Source organism: Tetranychus urticae, chromosome 2 (genome assembly GCF_039701765.1).
Source record: "Tetranychus urticae isolate SD_2017Ah chromosome 2, NJAU_TeUrti_SD_1.0, whole genome shotgun sequence".
In the NCBI taxonomy this organism is placed as follows: Eukaryota; Metazoa; Arthropoda; class Arachnida; order Trombidiformes; family Tetranychidae; genus Tetranychus; species Tetranychus urticae.
Genome location: NC_142959.1, coordinates 25,878,330 through 25,898,138, shown reverse-complemented (window position 1 = coordinate 25,898,138; position 19,809 = coordinate 25,878,330). Strand labels below are relative to the sequence as shown.

Here is a 19,809-nt window from a genome sequence, read left to right as displayed (position 1 = left end):
CTTGAAAACACAGTCAATCTAATTCACCTTGTCAGGCATTAAATTGACAAGTGTTACAAAATCCTGCGAAATCCGTAAAAATCAAATAACTTGTGGGTATTTCAAATAATTAATATTCAACAAATAAGATTAATGCTATAAGAAACATCGTGATTCGTTCCGAATTGAAAATAATTTTTATAGTACTCGATATTATTTGCTGTTTACGAAGAAAAAATTATACTGTTGGATGACAATAAGTTCAAATTTTCACTGAATAGTCAAGTCCGATTGCTTGCTAATAGAGTTGAAATGTTGTAAAAAATAAGATTTTTGCATTAACAGGTGTAACTAGATAGAAGTTTAAAAGAATAAAACAAGAATGTAATTCACCGGTATATAGTTACATTAACTTTATTACATTCATCAAAAGAATTTTACTGGGTATATTGTTCTTGTTTCTTTTGTTGTAATCTCTCTTCCCGTCTCCTTCTAGCTTCCTTGGCTCGTACTCTTCTGGCTTCAGCGGCATCGGCAAGTTGCTTGCTTCGTAACTTCTCAGCCTTCATCTTGTGAATGGTTTCCATCAAAACTCTCTTGTTTTTAAATACATTACCCTTAGCTTTACGGTATAATGTATGGTAAAGATGAGAATCTATCTTCTTATTAGTTCGATATTTTTTCAATAAACGTCTAAGAACTCTCATCCTACGAATCCATAAAACCTTTGTTGGCATACGAGCATTGGCTGTACCCTTTCTTTTACCGGGACCGGTGTGTCGACCCTTCCTTCTTGCTTCAGTATTTGCTCGTACTCTAGCTCTAGAATGGACAGCAATTGGTTTCCTAATAATTAAACCATCTTTAATCAATTTACGGATGTGGGCTCTTGAATTAGCATTTCCAAGTTCACTTGATTCATTAGGATCCAACCAAACTTTATGGATACCACATTTCAGCACTTTGGCTGCAAGTCTCTTTTGGAGTCGAAGAGAACTATTAAATCATCAGCCAAGAGTAATAGACCAATGGAAAACATGTAAAAGGACAAAAAAGAAAAATGACCAATTATTAGACAGTGATTCAGTATGTTAAATAAAACAATAAAATTAAATTATGAAAATCATGTGAAAAATATCAGAAAAAATACAGCAGCCATTGGAGTTTGGTTTCATTACGTTTCAAACGGTAATTCCAATTAATCATCATATAACATGATAAAAGTGTAGAACTAGGTAAAATTTACAAATTAAATAATAATTTAACTTACCTCATGGTTACAAAAGGGCCAAACTAACAATCAAAATAACTTAACAAAATTAATTTTTGGTTAAAAACAACCAACACATTCGGTTTGTCGAATGAAGCTTCCTTTTCCGGACGCAGTATCCAAGCAACAGCCAAATATAATAAAATCTGAAGCGCTATCTTCAAAATTCTTTCAATAATCTTTCCATTCTTTTTTCCTTTAAAAGTCAAAGTTTATAATTGATGAAGATTAATAAAATGAACTCATTGTTTTAATTAATTGCGAAAACAGGATTTCGAATGCAGAAACATATGAGAATCTCTAATTCAATGAGATTTCAGTAAAATACGTTTACAATTTCCATCGTTCTAGTAAATTTTATATCATAAATAATAATAATCATGAGTATGGCTGTTGAATAACCGATCTCGTGGTATTATCAATACGATAATGAATCTTATTTTGGTTTTTTTTCTTACAATTAGACATTAAAATCAATTTAAAAACTAAAAACCGAAATGATTTAAGTAAAAAAAGAATTTAAATGTAGCGCTTTAGATTTTATTAAATTTGGCTGTTGCTTGGATACAGCGCCCGGAAAAGGAAGCTTCATTTTTTTACATTTCGTGTTGGTTGTTTTTAACCAAAAATTAATTTTGTTAAGTTATTTTGATTGTTAGTTTGGCCCTTTTGTAACCATGAGGTAAGTTAAATTATTATTTAATTTGTAAATTTTACCAAGCTCTACACTTTTATCATGTTATATGATGATTAATTGGAATTACCGTTTGAAACGTAATGAAACCAAACTCCAATGGCTGCTGTATTTTTTCTGATATTTTTCACATGATTGTTATAATTCAATTTGATTGTTCTTTTTAACATGTTGAATCACTCTCTAATAATTGGTCATTTTTCTTTTTTGTCCTTTTACATGTTTTCCATTGGTCTATTACTCTTGGCTGATGATTTAATAGTTCTCTTCGACTCCAAAAGAGACTTGCAGCCAAAGTGCTGAAATGTGGTATCCATAAAGTTTGGTTGGATCCTAATGAATCAAGTGAACTTGGAAATGCTAATTCAAGAGCCCATATCCGTAAATTGATTAAAGATGGTTTAATTATTAGGAAACCAATTGCTGTCCACTCTAGAGCAAGAGTACGAGCTAATACTGAAGCAAGAAGGAAGGGTCGACATACCGGTCCCGGTAAAAGAAAGGGTACAGCTAATGCTCGTATGCCAACAAAGGTTTTATGGATTCGTAGGATGAGAGTTCTTAGACGTTTATTGAAAAAATATCGAACTAATAAGAAGATAGATTCTCATCTTTATCATACATTATACCGTAAAGCTAAGGGTAATGTATTTAAAAACAAAAGAGTTTTGATGGAAACCATTCACAAGATGAAGGCTGAGAAGTTACGAAGCAAGCAACTTGCCGATGCCGCTGAAGCCAGAAGAGTACGAGCCAAGGAAGCTAGAAGGAGACGGGAAGAGAGATTACAACAAAAGAAACAAGAACAATACAGCCAGTAAACTTCTTATGATGAATGTAATAAAGTCTAATTTAACTTGCATTTGTTACCATCAGCGTATACTTCAATTAACTTTAATATACGTTATAGTAAATTAACGCAAGTCGTTATTTGATTTGAATGGTTGCTTTTACTTATTATTTGACTTTCGAATGTTGGATTTCTATTTAGTGCCCTTGTCCACTTTTTGATTCTACTACATCCGTAAACAAATCATCAGCAAAGTTATTAGAAAGTGTTTTTTTTATTTAAATGATACGTGTATAATACAATTAATCTTGTGAGCTTATAATAATGATGAAAGAGTTAAATATGGAGGTTTCTTCCATACAACTCTGGATGAATCAGTTAGAGGTGACAACGGGTCATGATGTTGGTGTAATTGGTTATAGAACCTTAATTGGTTCACTGTTCTTAAGTTTGCTGGCTCCATTCGAGGTTGGTTAATTGTTGGCCTCCGTCCCATTCCGCTAAATAGGATGCACGCGATTCGGTGTTTTACCGTTGAAAAAATAATCCATATTGGCACTCAGTTTAGCTCCAGTTGAAGGTCTCTCAAACATTTCATCAGGCCAATGGTTTTCAATGAACAAACGATACGTCCAAGAACCCAAAACTCCACCTAAACAGCATCCAAGTAAAGGAACCCAATAGTCGCCCATTTTGTCGAAGCTGTTAATAGCAATAGACCATAAAATTAGTCAACATTTTGATTCACCAAAATTAGATTGGCAATGGAAATGCTCAAATTAAATTAATAAACCAAGTGCATTACTTTCTCATGGGTTTACTGTTATAATTACCAAGAGTAACCTTTCACCTCCTTATCTGGGTTTGAAATATATTGACAATTATAGCCTGATTAGTTACACAGCAAACTTGCCCTCCAGTTCATTGGAATGAATTATTCATAGTGATTCTTAATAAGCCCTGATCCTAATCATCATAATTTAACGATTTTTGTTAAATTTATGTTTCAAAGTTATCAGCATTTATTGATTATTCCAAATTTCTAATTATCTTGCAAAAATCTCACAATAATAAAACACTTCAAACCCATGCATTAGCCAGCATTGATATTTTTCAAATGATTTGCATAAAGCATTCAGAATCAAAGAAAGCTCTGTTAACTATTTCATTAGACCATTTCGATAGAAACATTCAGACAACATAATCAAAAGACAGTGTAAATCAATTGAAACTTGTCAATCAATAACTTAAATATGAGACTAAAATTTTTCTCAACATTGAACAAATCAATCAAATGTAATTTGCATATTTGCAAAACACACTTCAAGGTTAAAATTATCATAGAAATAAAGCTTTTAAACAAATTTCTCTGAACTTTATATCATTACAAGTATATATTCATATTATCAATTAACCTAACATTTAAAAGTTGTAATATTGTTCCACTAATCAATCAAATAAGATTAAGTGCAAAAAGCCAAGTTTAAGCCAAGTCAATTTAAAATTAACAAGCGCAATTCAAATCATAGGGAGGAAAAAATTCACTCATCAAAAGGTATACAGGTCTTGGTCAAATCGATATTAAAATTTCAACCAATTTCAAAGTCAATCGATAAAATCAATGAATTGATTTCACCCTATCTGAACTTAATATTAGACATTGTGTAAAAACCAATCGACAAAATAACGATTCAGTCAAATTAAATTACAATATTACGTTATCTTAAAATTTAAATTTCATCTGTAACCAGACATAATATTTGACTTGTAACCAGATGGAAAACAGTTGTCGATTATTTTATAACATGAACTTGTACTGAATCTATTATAACTTGATGAACTGAATCAAAGCTTGACAATGAAAGATATTAATAGCCAAATGAAGGCCTAATCACTGGTGGCCAGTCTTTCATTAGAATCTTTGAGTCCTTGAGATTGGCCCTAACTGGGAGTGTTTAAGCCTCTAAATTGTATCAGCCATTTACCTAAACACATCATGTCCAATGATCCAGGCCAGAAATCTCGGTGACAATTCCATAGCTGGATTGATTTGCTCCGCAGCATTATAACCAAAGGCAAATAACAATAAAGTTAAATCAGCCACTCCAATAACCAATGGAACCAGGCCCTTTGAACATGACATATTACGATCATCTGTGATTGCATTGATAATCAAGAGGAAAAATGCACAGCAAACAGTCTGAAAGAAATAAAGAAATCAAATTAAAATTAAATCAATAATATTTGAGTTGACAGGATTGTATGAGTACAAAAATAAAGGTTAAGTTAAGACAATTAGCAGAAAATGAGAGTTACCCAGATTCACCTTTTGATTGCAAATAGAAATGAAATGATCATCTGATACTTGGACACAATTACGCTAACTACATCAGCTCAAGGTTTTACAATCAATCTATTATGATTAAATAGCAACTTTACATATGTTAACATGTAAGTCCATCGAGTTTCCGTTCTGGAAGCTAAATCAGTGAAGCATAACAATTTAATCATCGCTATCATTATAATCAAATCCTTTCCCTTTACCAGATTTTATAATAAAGTTAATAGTTTAACAACTTGATACCCTTTTAATTAAAATTGCCCTTTAAGGCATTTTCAATCAAAAATTTGTACACTTTTGTGAATGAAAAATGAATAGGAAAGCGGAGTGAAAGTGAAACTTTTGAATGAAAAATAAACCTCGAAAAGGAAGGAAATCAAATCAAAGTTAAGGCCAAATAGTAAATAGTAATCATTAATCAATCAACATTAACCATTCCCACGGTCCATCAATATTAATCAACTAATAAGAGGTGATTAAAAACAATAGCATTGATTGAAAAAAAATCAACAGCCAATATTGCAACAAAACACCAGAAAAAAAGGTTAACACAAGAAATGCTGGTCAAGTTTTGGGTTAACATTTTTAACCCATAAATTTTGTTGTACTTTGTTAGGCCGATAGGCAAATCTAAATCATGATTGGTCATTGACTTGATCATAATTTAGCCAACTGTTTGGATTTGTTTAAGGCCTAACAGGCTGCAAAACAAACAGGTAAATAGGGAAAGTGTATGATAAAAATGTTTAACATATTGATATATGTGTTACAAGGTTATCTGGGTTGGCAAAAAAACAGGAAGCATCGTTAAAATGATGATGATGGTTGTGAGGATGAAGATGAAGAAGTTAAAGATATAAATATAAATTACATTTTAAAGTCAAGAAGATAATATATATTTTGATGCTTCTTTATCTTCTTACACTGAGTATGCGATGATAACATATAATTGAACAATTTAAATTGTTCCAAGATCGGGGTAAAATATTTTCTCTGCTTTTTTTATACCTTATTTTTTTTTCTTAAACATTTCTTGCCTTTTCGTATTGGGCTTGGTGTTGTTTATGTTATATGTATATTTATGTACATATACATAGTATAATACACTCGATACCTGTTAGTGTATCTGTATAAGTGTACACATACCTTGGTGTATATACCTTGTGTTCAGTGAAGCGAGAAAACGTCTTAAAGATCATGAGAAAGATGCTTTAAATTCATCTTCATCATCATACTTACTTAGTTACTTAAACTTACTGATTATTATGATGACCATTAGTTAGATGAAGGTAGAAAAAATAAGGTAAATTTAAGGCCTTAAAGTTACACGTTAACATGGTTTCAGGCAATTTAAATTGTAGTGTCACTCTCATCAGCTTGGTAACAAATATTTTCACTTATAAACAAACCGACCTATCCGTTTTTGTTTAACCATTAATACAGATACTCATAACGACTGAAGGTTTAACATTTTTCCTCTTTATCCAATATAATCAAAGCATCAAGGTAAAATGATGAGTATGTTGATGGTGATGGTGATAATGGTGATGATACGCAAGAGATAAATTAATAGGCAGGTTCAAGAGTCTGGTAAGAACAGTTCAACAGCTATTTATACGATGAAAAGTGAAAAAAGACTGGAAACATCATAATAATGAAATGGTCAACAGTGATTAACCAGTTTAACAATCAACAATTTATAAATCTAATGCTTAAATAAATAACAAGTTAAATGCAATAATAATTTAACACTAGGCAAGTTGATCAATTATTTGCATTGAAATAAAAAATTGAAAATTTTCAGTCATGTGTAGCCGTTAACATGCTTTTTATGTTATCCCGCTTATTTTATGCTAAATCTTTGGCGGACATTCAAAAATTGGGTTACCTTTGATTTATTATATCAATTAGAGTCAATTTGACTTTTAAATTGTTTATAGATATTTAAACAATTAAACTTATAAAATGACAAGTTAATATATTGAAGTTAAATGTAATAATTTAAGCAAAGTAAAAGGCAGCCAGATTAGGTTAGCAAATCGGCTGAGCTTTGGCTGAAGTAGAGAGAGCGTCATCAGTTTTATTTTTTTATTAGTGACTTCAGTAGCCACCAAATGAAATAGCCATAGGGACATGATAACTATGTGATAGTAAAAATAAAATATCTTATTGATTGCAACAATTTAAGCCTTGAGGCAGTTTCTCAGGCTCTTTATGATATTTTTTTCTTGTTCACCAGTTTCAAAAAGAAAAGGCCTAAGATTCCATTCATAAAAAGTGTTTCTTCTTTTGCTTTTACCAAAGATTGGTCTCCTCCTTTTTTCATTTTCATCCTTCTCATCATCTTTACATTCCTTCTGTGTACAATGTAAACCCAGGTAAGTAAACAAATGAATGAAATAACTTAGGAGCCAAACAAAATAACTATAAAAACTTGGCATCTTAAACATGTTACAAAGATGCAAAGGAACACTTGAATTAAAACGGTAATTTATTTTGATATTTGGCTTCTTCTGGTTATGCTAATTCCTTATTTTTCATCATCACCGTCCATTGTAATCAATAAGTAAGTGTGAATAATTTGTATACTCAAGTGTCCAGCTCTTGAAAAATTTGAAACAATTTAACATTGCAGTTGAAATGCAGCCTGCAAAAAATACCGCATTGAAGCTGAATAATATTATTCTAATCTTATTACTAAATGATCACCTTACTAAATGATACAAGTTGGAGATGATAAAATTTTCAATTATCAGGTATATTGGGTTGAAAGGGTATAATGAAAATCCTAATGGGTTGCATGAAAAGGTAAGGCAAACAAGCTAACCAGTGTGTCAATTGGCGTATCTTTTTCGGTCATTGTTTATAATTTGCTGTTGAAGCTTGAAGCTGAATAGAGAAATAAATAAATAGTGATGAATAATATGATATTTTTTGTTTAATTTCCAGGTCAAAGAATTGAACAGCACGAAGAAAATACAAGAACGGCAACAAAAAAAGGAGAAACTGAAAAGACGAGATGAAAGATGGAACTGTTTAAAGTACTATGTTTAAAGAGTCATTTGAAGGCCTATTACAGGGTTAACCTGGTCAATTCTGGAATCAAAGGGTAACTTAGTTGTTGTGTTTAAATTGGACAACAACAATGACATTGAAAGGATGAAAAGGAAAAGGAAAACTGCAGAGAAAAGGGAAAAATCAGGACTTTGAATACATTTTTAAAAGCAAAATGAGACCGACAAAGACCAGTAACTTCAGTCCAGTGAAGAGGAGGATCAAGAGGTGGACAGGGCGAGAGAGAGATGAAGAAAGATGATGATGATGATGATTTAAGGAAAGGATTAGCTGATTGTGAGGGCCGAGTTGTGGGCTTGGTTCTTTGTGTTCAACAAACCTTGCACTACTTACCTAACCAATCGTTGGTTGATCACAAAACAAGCTTATTTGACAATAAATGTTCAATAATATGATGATGATGAAGACAACGATGACGACGGCGATAAGGATGATGATGAGGAATGAATCTTTTGCCTGCTTCTTAAGCATTACTATTTGGACAAAGTTACAGTCAACAACCATGGTGTTGGTCAACAGTTTTGTATGGAAAAAAAGGTCAATTGAAAGGGTAACCTTGTGACCTCCTGGTGAGTATCTACACTGTGGTCACTTTCACAAAATTTATCAAAAATGAGGAACTAAAGAAACGGTTAAACCATTCTTTATTCATCTTCTTATGTCTACCTTTTTTTGGCTTTAAGGCTTAACAAGGCTTTTTTTGCCTTGATAATTTTTAGTCTTTGCATTGACCGTTGAGTACACACACACTAATAAATATATACTTTCAATATAAATGACCTTTCACCCTTTTTTTACCTTTGTTTTTTTATATTTTTCCAACTATTGACCAGGTCAAGCCATTATAACCTCGTTCCACTTGAAGATGTGGTCGGAATCTTTGGAAATGCTCAAAAACCTTTCAACTTAACTTCTTAGCTTCATGTAAATGCATTGCATTACAATGATACTTTTTTTGTTGTCTATTGGCTTTTTGGATTCAATATTTTTTGTGTATTTTTTTCCCTACACAAAGATTCAGATTCTTTCTTTGAGAAACTGAATTCTTATCAGCCTATCATTATTGAAATAGGTCTAGGTTAAGGTTGATGTTTGTCAACAAAAATGTGTTTACAATGTTTACTATTTAAGCAATTGTTGATTACGTTTTTTTTGTTGTTGTCTCATTTGCTTGCTCAACTGTTGTTACCATTATTTCATTATTTGGCCAACCTTTTGTTACTTTGATCAACAATGAAATGACCAATTGTAATTTACAGATTAACACTCAATAGGTTAAATGGTTAGTGAAATAAAGGATTAAATTGGTATTGTGAGATTGAAAATTTGAATAAATCTAGGATTAGCTCAGAAGGTGACCATATTTCAGGTAATTTGCTTGTTGTTTACATCTTTTTATGTCTCTTTGTTTCTGTTTGTAATTTACTTTATCTATTTATTTTCAGGTTGTTTTATAAAATATTACCCTAAAATTATAAACTTAAATGGATAAGTTGAAAGGCTAATAATTAATAGTCTTACCTGATCAATAAATTTGGTATAATTGTTCACAGGACTTGTCGATACTCCCACAAATATACTGGACGTCAAATTTTGAGCTTCAGGATTGTCCCGTGTAAATTTAGAAATGGCTTCAAAGTAAACCAAATAAGTAAGGGCTGAACCAGCAAAGGCACCAACAAATTGACCGATGATATAATGAGGAACCTTGGACCAAGATAATTTACCAACTGAGGCAAGACCCAAAGTTACCGTTGGATTGACATGACCGCCTTTTAACGCAATTTATATTTTATAACAAATAATGCATAAATTAATCAAATGGACATCATTACCATAGACTGTTTTAAACTGATTACAATAATATCAACACAGAATATATAATATATATTATAATAATGAAAGGTATACCTGATACACCACCACAAACGTATATTGCTGATGTTAGCGCAAGGCCCCAAACCCAAGGTGTTAATAATGGTGATGAGATATTTTTAAGGAATAAATTTGCATTCACAGAAAAGCCTAAGCCCTAATTGTAGGTGTATAATTAAATTAAAAAGAGGGATAAAAAATTGGATAAAAATGACATGTAAATGATAATGATTTCACATGTAAACAAGTGTCCTCAGACCTGAAAAAATTTACAGTCTCAATCCTAAAGAGTGTTAACCTTTCATTGTACACTCAATTAGAGAAATATGCAAGTTGATTCGATTATAATTAACTGATTCACCCAATATTTACTAATAAAATATGCATTGATACAACAGTTGGGTTCAGCTGTAAATTGCAAATGTAAATCTGACATCTATCTTGATTTTACTACAAACTGCTGAGATTACTTCAACAGACTGAATTTTGTTTGCTAGCAATCGTTTTGATTACAATTAATAAATTGCTACTTACGCCTAAAACAACTGTACCAAGAAATTCAGCCAACAATTCACGGAAAGATTCACTATGGATTTGTAATCCAGTCATATGTATGGACAGTTCACCATCCATTTTGGTTTTGTTTTAAGTATATTTAAACTGAGCAATTCACTTGATTTATATCACTTTAGGTGATTGATTTTATCACTAGGTTAACCATAAATTGAATGAAACTGTTATTAATACAAAAGCATAATTTTGCTCCAGAAAATACTTTATAACGAAGAGACTGGGTTGAGGAAAATTATTTGATGATAAATGTCTTCTTAATTGGCAATGTAATGATTTAAATTAACAAATTATTTTGTATCACTAGCGTGACAGGATATGTATTGATTGTTGAGGAATAATTTGAGTCGGAACTTCGTAAACAATTGAATTATTGATATGAAATACTGAAAATGGCGTTTCAAACAGTAACCAAGATGGAAACTGAATCAATGATATAAATTAAGAGACAATTTACTATCAAATGTACAAAATAAATTAACTGTTTTGTACTGAAAGGATAATGTGTCAATACAATCACAGTGCTATGTGATTGAGAATGCCCAAAAACAGTGATCGTATCGACCCAATTGATGATGATAATGTACAAGTTTAAACTGTTTATAGTTGTCAAGTTAAGGGAAAAAACATATTTCTTATAATCATCATTAATACAAATCATTAAAATACAAATCATTAATATAAATTGTTAATAGCAGTGAAAGTTGCTTTAAAATTTTACAGACTTTGATTTACTTTCTCTTCAACTCATCATTTTGGGCCTTTGTTACTTGGAAAGCTATGAAATTAGAATGGATTGTCCAAAATCGATTATAATTACCCAAAAAACGAGTTGAACTAAATTAAGAAAATTACTTAATGCAATCATGGTGAAAGTGTAAGTGCTGTGGGTCTTGCTTTTTTGTCTTTTGAGAGTGACTTGAATCGATCCAGATTTACATCTAGACATAGTAAGGAAACAATCTTTTGGTTAGTTATTTTCAGGTCAAAGATGAATTTGTATACAATCGATCGTTTAATTTTGATAACAACAGTAAACCAACAGAATGGGTCGCGGACTGTTAATCACTCATTTGGATGAAAACAAGGGAAATCTGTGTACGATGATATATAAATATGAAAAATTTTGTAGAGCATATGATACAGAACATTTGAAGAATTGATTTTGAGTTGAACGTGTTGAGGAAATCCAATTTTGTCTGCAAGATTTGACAGAACACACAAAATAATTGATGATCAATATACATGTATTGCATATACAGATGGATATGAAAAAAAGGATAGATTTAATGATAGCAGATAGAAATTTAAATATTTTTCCTCCTCTTTGCTTTCTTTAAACTAGAATTAACATAATGTAAAATCAAGGAGATGATAGTGATAAGGAGAACGGTGCGGTTTCAGGATCTATAGAGCACATAGGTACATTTGATTCGGAATCCTCAAATATGTCATCTTGATTGTCGTTAAACAATTTTTTCTTGTTCTTTGTCTTAATTGAACTATATGGGGTAGTTGATGAAGCGGATGATAATCGTGCAGTACGAGATGCACTGCGTGTCGGTGGAGGTGTACAAGGTTGATATGGAGTAGACCGATTACCAGGCGGTAATCGAGTAAATGGTGTCAGAAAAGAGCCTTGACCGTCTCCTGGAGTAAGGTTTAACCTACAAAAAGCTGGAGATGGTAAAATTTCTAACTGTTCGAAAAATTGTTCATTTTCTCGTTCTAAAGAGGAATCCAGTAGATTGGTTAGTTCACCGTTGAATTGCTCATCTAAAGATATATCACATGGATTTAGTATGGCTATCTGATCAATAGACCAGTTAAATTCTTGAGTATGCCATTCCTCCGAACAATCGGCGTCAACCCTGGAAATACCTGGACTCGGACAACCAACGGTCCCACAAATTGTTGGTGAACAGGTACGGGGTATACTTTTGATAAACTCTTTGAAGGCTGCTTTACGGGCTTCTTTATCATCTGACTTTCCATCTATTATCGGAGTAGTAGCAACAGGTTCATTGTTTCCCTCACACATGGATTCAATGGGTTGAGGTTCCTGGCTTTTCTGTGGCTCGCTATCACCACTCATGATGTTTAATTGGAACAACAGCAACCAGTGAGAAAATGAGACACGAAAATCAATCAATTGTTATTGTTCAACACTATTATTTAATTATAATTAAAGGAGCAAGTTTGGTGTTGACTGTCAGCCTACAATTTGGAGCAGTCTCAAGGCGACTTTATTTAAACAACAGAGGGAGCCACATCACGAAGTTGCTTTGCTTGTTTTGTGATTCATTTCAGTCTTTCAATGAATCCTCAAGGAGGACAGATGATAAATTTTTAAATTATCATCTGTCCTCAGCAGATTGTTCAAATAGTTATTAAATTATTTTGTGTCAATTAAAACAATCTGTTCCGCATAATTGAATATTAATTCACTTTTTAACCCAGTTATATATGTTTAATTGTTACTTGCATTCCAATAACATTCACCACCAGCCTTATGGACAAAAGTAATGTTGATGTTAACTTTAGCAAGATAATTACTGTGATGAAACTAATACGTACATATTTTTCGTTCTAATTATTATACTCTATCAACAACTTTTTGTATCAAATTGAGCCTCTTTTCTTGAACTTATCAAGAAAAATGGCCATGTATCCTTGGAAATGTTTGATAATTGAAGTGAACAGCTACTAGTACTCGAGGTAATTAAAAAAAAAGAGGTTCCTCAGCATCCGATCGGAAATTTGGCTCTTTTACTCTAGGCAATGTTATTTACACTGATTGAAACAATCTAAATTTACAATTACTGATATCAGGCGGAAGACTTTAATTGGACTGCAATATTTCAGCATTTTTATGAAAGAAAGTACATGTTAACGAGTTATTTATTTGGCTGTATTTATTTTTTATTATTTCACAATTTTAAAGCACAATTTTATTTCACATTTTATTTATTTCATATTTTTTTATTTCACACCATGAATCAATACTGAGGACTCTGAAGATGAGAGTGGTTTGTTTCATAGTTTTACTGATAATAGCAATCAAACAGGCAGATAACAGAAGTAGTTAAGAATGTGAAAAACGAAAGAAATTGTTTCTTTTCTTTCGTTCGGGTAATCTTTGTCTGTCTTTTTGGTTCATCAACAAGAATCCAAATAACGGTCGAAACTTAACAATAGACGTTCGCTGGAATAGAAGCTCGAAACACACAAGCGTATCCAGATAGATTTACATCTTTTGAATGCACATTATTTTAATAAATCGAGTATTCTTAATGTGATTCAAACAATTTACTGAGCTTTCAGAACCTCTTCAATGGTTCTACGGATCTCCAGCAGATCAGTACTCTCAAGGTTGGTTAATTTACAGAGTGTGGCGAGCAAATCTTTGGTTGATTGCGAATTGTTCCTGGTCAAACCAAGAATGGCAGTGGCAATGCATGAGGCAGCAACGGAAGAAGGTGGTAACATAGAGAAACGAAAATCTGAGAATAAAAATAAAAATCATTTTAGTAAACAGAAATATTGATGGACGATCTTCAACCATGAGCTGAAAATTTTGTGTTAAAAATCGATTCATATTAGTCGATTTTTAGGGGACCATCTTTTTTCCGCAACATCAACCACTTTATCCACCACTTTTCAAAGGACATTTCACCATTTTTTCAATCACTTTCCTCAAATTATCCATCACCCAAATGCACCAAATCCACCAAGTTGTTCACTATATTTTGGAACTCGACTCTTCACAATTGAGAAGTTCATATTGACAACATCCGAAAAGTGGTGCACACTTTGATTTAATTTGGGTGTTGGAAGGTATGACGAGAAGTGATTGAAATGTAATGGACAATGTTGTTGAGACCAATCTCTACAAAAAGTGAGATGGTTTGGTGAATATGGTTGATTTGTTGATTTGGTGGACAATATGGTAGAAGGATGTTTGGAAAAGAGGTTGAAAAATTGGAGGAAAAAAGCTGGTCCCGTTCTTGTTGCATTATCACAGGTTTAGTTGTATTTACCTGTGGCACATAGTGCGATAAAAGTTTGTGCGTGTTTTTTTATCGTCATCAATTTATCCTTTCCTTTGGTAGGTAATCGGCGAAGAATCAGATTGAGAAAATCATTGGGAGTAACAGCACTTGTATCCCATTTTAAATGACTCAAAACTAGAAGTTCCCAATTCTGGTAGAAAGAAGAAATACAAAGAAACAGAAAGAAATATAAATCCTCTTGTAATCACATTTGAAATATTATTTGGTTACGAGCAATTGAAAATTAGGATGAATAATAAACAATTAAAATTTGAAACAGTGTAACATAGTAATACATTTTGATACGATTAACCCAAAACAATAGGAAAAAATAGGAGCCTCTTCTCAACCGTGTTTAAACCCAATAAATAGCAAATGTTTAAGCCAAATGCAATACAAGCTGTTAGTAAAAATTATATTATAATATTTCCGTTAGTAAGCCCCGCCAATTAACCCAAATTAAAATGATAATTCAAGTGTCTGGACAATATGTAATAACTAATCCAAAGGCGAAAATGGTACTCGTTTGATATTAAACATCAGAAGTTGTATCAGAAGAAGAAGAAGTACATCTGTTGCGCTAAGCGGTTTCTTTTGGTGTTTTGTTTTACAGAGAGATAGAGAGCTTGAAAGGATCAGGTGGATTGTTTATAGTTGACTTACCGATAATTGATCCCTGGTAATTGAATAATCAGAATAAAGGATGAGCCGATTTACACGGAGAGGCTCAATTTGTTTAACTTTGGATGAAAGGAATAATGACACAGCTCCCAACAACTGTAATTGACTTTTTCGGATTCGGACTTGGGATAGGAATCGATCCATAATGTTCATTGCTAAAGGGAAAACATCCTTTTCACATCTTTCCTCTTCACAGACCTATTTAAGGAGGAAGAGAGAGAGAGACAATTTTGCAAACATGTTATTACAATTGTAACAATTTACAACAGTGATTAAGATTATCAACCTCTCATGTCTCTTCTTCTTCCATCATCTTTTGCATCATCATCATCATCATCATCGTCCTCACCTCAAGCATCCAATTGGCAACTAACTCTCTCATGTAAACATCAAGATCCGTTTGCAAACATTTGAAGTACGATGTTTTGATAACATAACGATTCTGGGTAAGAAGTAGATTCTGAAGAACACGTTCATCATCATGGATCACAGGATCATGAATTGTGATACATTTTTTGGATAATAAATTACTTGTGTCACAATTTTCACTACACACTAAGTCCATTTTTGGCACGGCAAAAAAAGAAATGTTTTTTTGTGTGTTTATATGTTTATAATACAAAATAACATAACATTAGTTGTTTACAATTGTTTTTGTTGGGGTAAAAACAAAAAAAAAGAGTTGAGGTGTTTTGTAGAAAAGATAAGAAAAGGTAAAATAATGTTACAAAATGTGATTATGTAAATATGTAGAAGAAATGTTTCAATCCTATTAATGTGTTGTTGCTTTTGATTGTTTACAGGTTTACATGTGTTGTTGTTGTCTTGGAAGGAAGGAATGAGAATCTAAAAGACGATCTTAACAAGTCAGGTCTTATAAAGGTTATCCATTACTCTCTGCCTCTCTCTTTCTCTCTCTCTTTTTCCCTCAGTCTTTCTATCTTGCCGCTTTCTCTTTCTCTTTATCTCTCAAAATCCTCCTTCTTTCTCTTTCCTTCACTCTCTTTTTTAGCCAGTCTACCTCCTCCTCCAATCTATCTTTCTTTATTCCCTCTCTTTATGTTTCTTTCTTTCTCCAAATCCTCCAAATCTTAACCACCCTTTGAAAAGGAACAACTTTTCACTAAAATCACTTTCTTTCCTCTTTCTCCTCTCTTTTTAGGCCCTAATTTAACACCTGAATTTACGAATCAAACTGAATCTGGTAACCACCATCAGGTAACACTGATGATCTGCAAAAGAGACTCATTTGTTTCATAACTTGTAACTGATAAATGGCAATCAAAAAAGCAGACAGCAAAGACAGGTAAGAATGTTAAGAACGAAAGAAAAGGAAAGAAAGAAAAATACTTGTTTCTTTACTTTTTTTCGCCTTTTTTTCTCTTTGTCTTTCAAGAATGCTCATTTTGGTCCATTTAAAAGATTTCAAATATGCAACGGTCAAAACTTGACAACAGACTTTCCCTGGTAACAGTTCGCAAACATACAAGTTTTTTTCAAATGATTTCTGACCAAAAAGATACATCTTTTGAATGCACATTTTAATCAATGAGTATTCTTAATGTGATTCAAAAAATTAATGCAATTTGGATCTCAATTTTTTCTCTATATTTTTGCTCTTCATCATAATTCAGAGAAAAAATTTGACGACGATGTTGAAGGTTTTTCTGGTTCTTTTTGCTCTTCAAATTGGTGCAAATGGATAGTTGAATGATCAGTCGATGCAATAACATTGGTATTCTTGTTTACGGTTAAACTTTCGATTCCAGTTTGATGATCACCAGCCGTTGCAATTACTTTATTTGGCAGTACTGTGAGTAGACGCAAATAACCATCAGAACAGCCTAAAACAACATATTTATCTTCGGCAATCAGTTCCATGGAATCAATTGTATTACCAGCCATTTTGCGTGAAGGAAGGCGAGTTTTAATGGGAAATCGGTCACTTATGTTGCCCCACTGACCAATATTGAATATATTAATTGCACTATCTTCAGCTCCAACCAACACTTTGCCCCGATGTTCATAATAGCGTACACATTGGAATCCAGCATCAAATAGTTCAGATTGTGGTTCCTCCATGCGTCTTGATCTGGTTTTGGTTATTTTATTGCCACAAATTAAACGCCATAATTTTTCCAGGAGATAATGATTTCACATGGTGCAGACAAGCGTATAAAGAGATATGGATAAAAACAAAAAGAAGCAAAAAATGAAACAAAAATGAGAAGACAGTTAATTAATAAGTCCCAATTTTTATCAGGCAGCCAACATGATTAAGATTCTTGTCTACTAATCAAACAGTTAATTTGATGATTACTTAGTGATTCTTAAAGAAACATGCAGACTCATTGAAACTCTCTCAGGACCGCCAATGAATTACGATTGTTATTCTTGCTTCAACCTTTGGGATCATCTCCATGTGTGGCTTTATCACCCTCAAATCATGATAAAAATGATCATTGATCAATGATCAACAATCATCATCATGATCATCATGATCATCATCAGGCAGCAGAATCATTATTATAAACATAATCATCATCACCAACCAAAGAAGAAAGAAAACTAGGAACTGAAGACAACTCTTAAGGTTATTCTTCCTTATTCTTGCCCGGGGCAGCTATCTTTCTCGCTCTCTCTCACTGAACAATAAGACCAAAGCCCAATAGTTCTTAACAATTCTCATAATGGATGTTTCTCACTTAGTTGATAAATTTTGGCTAGATAGATATCTATGACGTCCCTCCGTGACAAAATTTATGATTCAAAAACCCGTTGATCCGCTTTTTTTGCTAAATGCTTTTTACTTTCCAAAGGAACTTGTTGAGCTTTTTTAAACCTCCAAACTTACAATTAGTGGGCCAATGTATTACTCTTTTCCCTTCTTTCTCTTTCCTCGTTCTCTTCTTCTTTTGTTGTTGTAATGTGCATATGGAGTAAAACTATTTAGGTTTCAAAGAATTGATGATGATCCTCATGGAAGTCAACAACAGAAAGATCAACAAGTTTATTGCTAACTGAAAACCTATCATTAAAAATATATATGTATATATGGTAACCAGAAACTGGAATGCCAGTCGATTCTTTTGTAGAAATCCCTGCCGACCGGAAATCTTTCAATGAACTCCACCAATTCTGTAGTCTGTTTTTTTTCTTGACTTGCAATAAATTTGGACCTGATTATCATTCTAATTGATCACTTTTTGCAAATGGTAAAACAATAATTATCATTAAAATGCTATGTTATCACTTTAAAAAAAACAACAAAAACCTGAATTACATTACGGATTGTTCAGAAAAGATGAAAAGATTGGATTTGATTGCTAAATAAATCTGGTTATTACCTTATGTTAAAAGCAGTTAAAGTACCTTCGCCACTTGATGCAACTACTATCTTTCTTTGTGAATCAATGTCCAAATCACTGATGTGATCTTCACATTGTTTCAGATCCATGAAGGTTCCTCGGTCAACTCGATAATCCCATGCTCGGAATCGTCCTTCATCATCACCAGCACAAACTAACCAATGGTCAATTACCAAGAGAGAAAAGATTTTACTTCGAGGTTCATCGGGTTTAATTTTACGGATTACTTTGCCAGTATTGAAATCAGTTACCTTCAAAGTTTTGGCAGCAGTGATTATGTTATGATCGTCAGTGAATGCTATCTTTCTAATGGGCGAACCACTGTGATGATCGTTGAGTTCAACGGCAATCGGATTAGTGTTATTATCTGTGTCCAAACTGCACAAAGATTAGGAAGTAAGAACAAAATATCAACAGAAAGAGAAGAGAAAAGAATATGAGAAATCATAAAGACAAAAGAAAAAACTCAGAGGAAAAAAAATGATAAATAGAAACAATCTCAAGTGATAATCATATTAAAGGTGAACGATAAAAAAAGACAGATAAAGGTAAAAATACTCGGAAAAAAAGTGAAAAAAGAGAGGAAAATGACTTTTTTTTCCTAGCTTGTTAACCATTATTTACTAAGAACAATCCAGGAAGTGTGATATAATAATAATGAATTTAATCAACATCAGGAAAAAACGAATGCATTTCCATTACAACTTCTTGTGATAGGCACAGACAAAGACATGGAGATGGGGTGCCCCATAAGGTCAAAGGACCATCAAGTTGCAATAAAAATACGGTAAAAATAAGTGTAAAAAAAGTGTAATCAAGTGTTAACTTACATAAAAAGATCACCTGAAACAGTTGCACAGACAAGTATATTTGATTTTGTTGGATGAAATTTACTATCAAATATAACATCAGCCAGAGGTATTTGCTTAATTTTGGTTAACCAACCCATGACTATAATTACCGCAACTTAGGAGACAGATTCACAATAAATATGTAAAAATAACTGATCAAAAAATTAAATTACAATAGATAAAAATCATAAATAAATAAAATCTCAACAAAAAAAATCATATGTTGATACAACACGTTGTTTGCATCAGAGCCGCCTGGTGTT

General features: G+C 32.4%; 5 protein-coding genes and 1 long non-coding RNA gene across 7 annotated transcripts; 2 read left to right on the top strand and 4 right to left on the bottom strand.

The window, feature by feature from the left end:
* Positions 1-367: 367 nt before the first annotated feature.
* On the bottom strand, positions 368-1,326 carry LOC107360760 (large ribosomal subunit protein eL19). The gene is made up of 2 exons (XM_015927482.3): positions 1,250-1,326; positions 368-975 (listed from the first exon to the last, which is right to left on the bottom strand). Exons 1-2 carry the CDS (start codon positions 1,252-1,254, stop codon positions 417-419), a joined length of 564 nt encoding a protein of 187 aa, XP_015782968.2. The 5' UTR covers positions 1,255-1,326; the 3' UTR covers positions 368-416.
* Positions 1,327-1,854: 528 nt separating this feature from the next.
* Positions 1,855-2,884, top strand: LOC107360559 (large ribosomal subunit protein eL19). The gene is made up of 2 exons (XM_015927239.3): positions 1,855-1,931; positions 2,206-2,884. Exons 1-2 carry the CDS (start codon positions 1,927-1,929, stop codon positions 2,762-2,764), a joined length of 564 nt encoding a protein of 187 aa, XP_015782725.2. The 5' UTR covers positions 1,855-1,926; the 3' UTR covers positions 2,765-2,884.
* Positions 2,885-2,990: 106 nt separating this feature from the next.
* LOC107360558 (aquaporin-9-like) lies at positions 2,991-12,832 on the bottom strand. Its single transcript, XM_015927238.3, has 5 exons — positions 10,559-12,832; positions 10,061-10,181; positions 9,671-9,921; positions 4,719-4,933; positions 2,991-3,435 (listed from the first exon to the last, which is right to left on the bottom strand). Exons 1-5 carry the CDS (start codon positions 10,655-10,657, stop codon positions 3,234-3,236), a joined length of 888 nt encoding a protein of 295 aa, XP_015782724.1. The 5' UTR covers positions 10,658-12,832; the 3' UTR covers positions 2,991-3,233.
* Positions 7,166-10,446, top strand: LOC107360560 (uncharacterized). 2 transcript variants are annotated; one of them, XR_016198982.1, is made up of 5 exons: positions 7,166-7,452; positions 7,802-7,882; positions 8,024-8,718; positions 8,983-9,518; positions 9,595-10,446. It is a non-coding gene; the product is annotated as an uncharacterized LOC107360560 (long non-coding RNA). The 2 variants fall into 2 exon arrangements; XR_016198981.1 differs by lacking the exon at positions 7,802-7,882 and having other exon boundaries at positions 7,186-7,452.
* A 659-nt stretch (positions 12,833-13,491) lies between the features above and the next one.
* LOC107360664 (G1/S-specific cyclin-D2) lies at positions 13,492-16,161 on the bottom strand. The gene is made up of 4 exons (XM_015927368.3): positions 15,677-16,161; positions 15,310-15,525; positions 14,635-14,797; positions 13,492-14,097 (listed from the first exon to the last, which is right to left on the bottom strand). Exons 1-4 carry the CDS (start codon positions 15,890-15,892, stop codon positions 13,904-13,906), a joined length of 789 nt encoding a protein of 262 aa, XP_015782854.1. The 5' UTR covers positions 15,893-16,161; the 3' UTR covers positions 13,492-13,903.
* Positions 16,162-16,847: 686 nt separating this feature from the next.
* On the bottom strand, positions 16,848-19,702 carry LOC107360663 (WD repeat-containing protein 55 homolog). Its single transcript, XM_015927367.3, has 3 exons — positions 19,526-19,702; positions 18,675-19,073; positions 16,848-17,419 (listed from the first exon to the last, which is right to left on the bottom strand). Exons 1-3 carry the CDS (start codon positions 19,642-19,644, stop codon positions 16,951-16,953), a joined length of 987 nt encoding a protein of 328 aa, XP_015782853.2. The 5' UTR covers positions 19,645-19,702; the 3' UTR covers positions 16,848-16,950.
* Between the last annotated feature and the right edge of the window lie 107 nt (positions 19,703-19,809).

Bases quoted from the DNA above. Each gene is read 5' to 3' on its own strand.
- LOC107360558 (XM_015927238.3), bottom strand. From the start codon at position 10,657: ATGGATGGTGAACTGTCCATACATATGACTGGATTACAAATCCATAGT. The intron at 9,922-10,060 runs GTATACCTTTCA...TTGCGTTAAAAG, and splicing joins CGTTTGTGGTGGTGTATCAG to GCGGTCATGTCAATCCAACG. The intron at 4,934-9,670 runs GTAAGACTATTA...TATTTCTTTCAG, and splicing joins ATACCAAATTTATTGATCAG to ACTGTTTGCTGTGCATTTTT.
- LOC107360664 (XM_015927368.3), bottom strand. From the start codon at position 15,892: ATGGACTTAGTGTGTAGTGAAAATTGTGACACAAGTAATTTATTATCC. The intron at 15,526-15,676 runs GTGAGGACGATG...CTCCTTAAATAG, and splicing joins TTGCCAATTGGATGCTTGAG to GTCTGTGAAGAGGAAAGATG. The intron at 14,098-14,634 runs GTAAATACAACT...TTTTATTCTCAG, and splicing joins TATCGCACTATGTGCCACAG to ATTTTCGTTTCTCTATGTTA.
- LOC107360663 (XM_015927367.3), bottom strand. From the start codon at position 19,644: ATGGGTTGGTTAACCAAAATTAAGCAAATACCTCTGGCTGATGTTATA. The intron at 19,074-19,525 runs GTAAGTTAACAC...ATCTTTGTGCAG, and splicing joins GTTTCAGGTGATCTTTTTAT to TTTGGACACAGATAATAACA. The intron at 17,420-18,674 runs GTAATAACCAGA...AACCAAAACCAG, and splicing joins TTAACTGCTTTTAACATAAG to ATCAAGACGCATGGAGGAAC.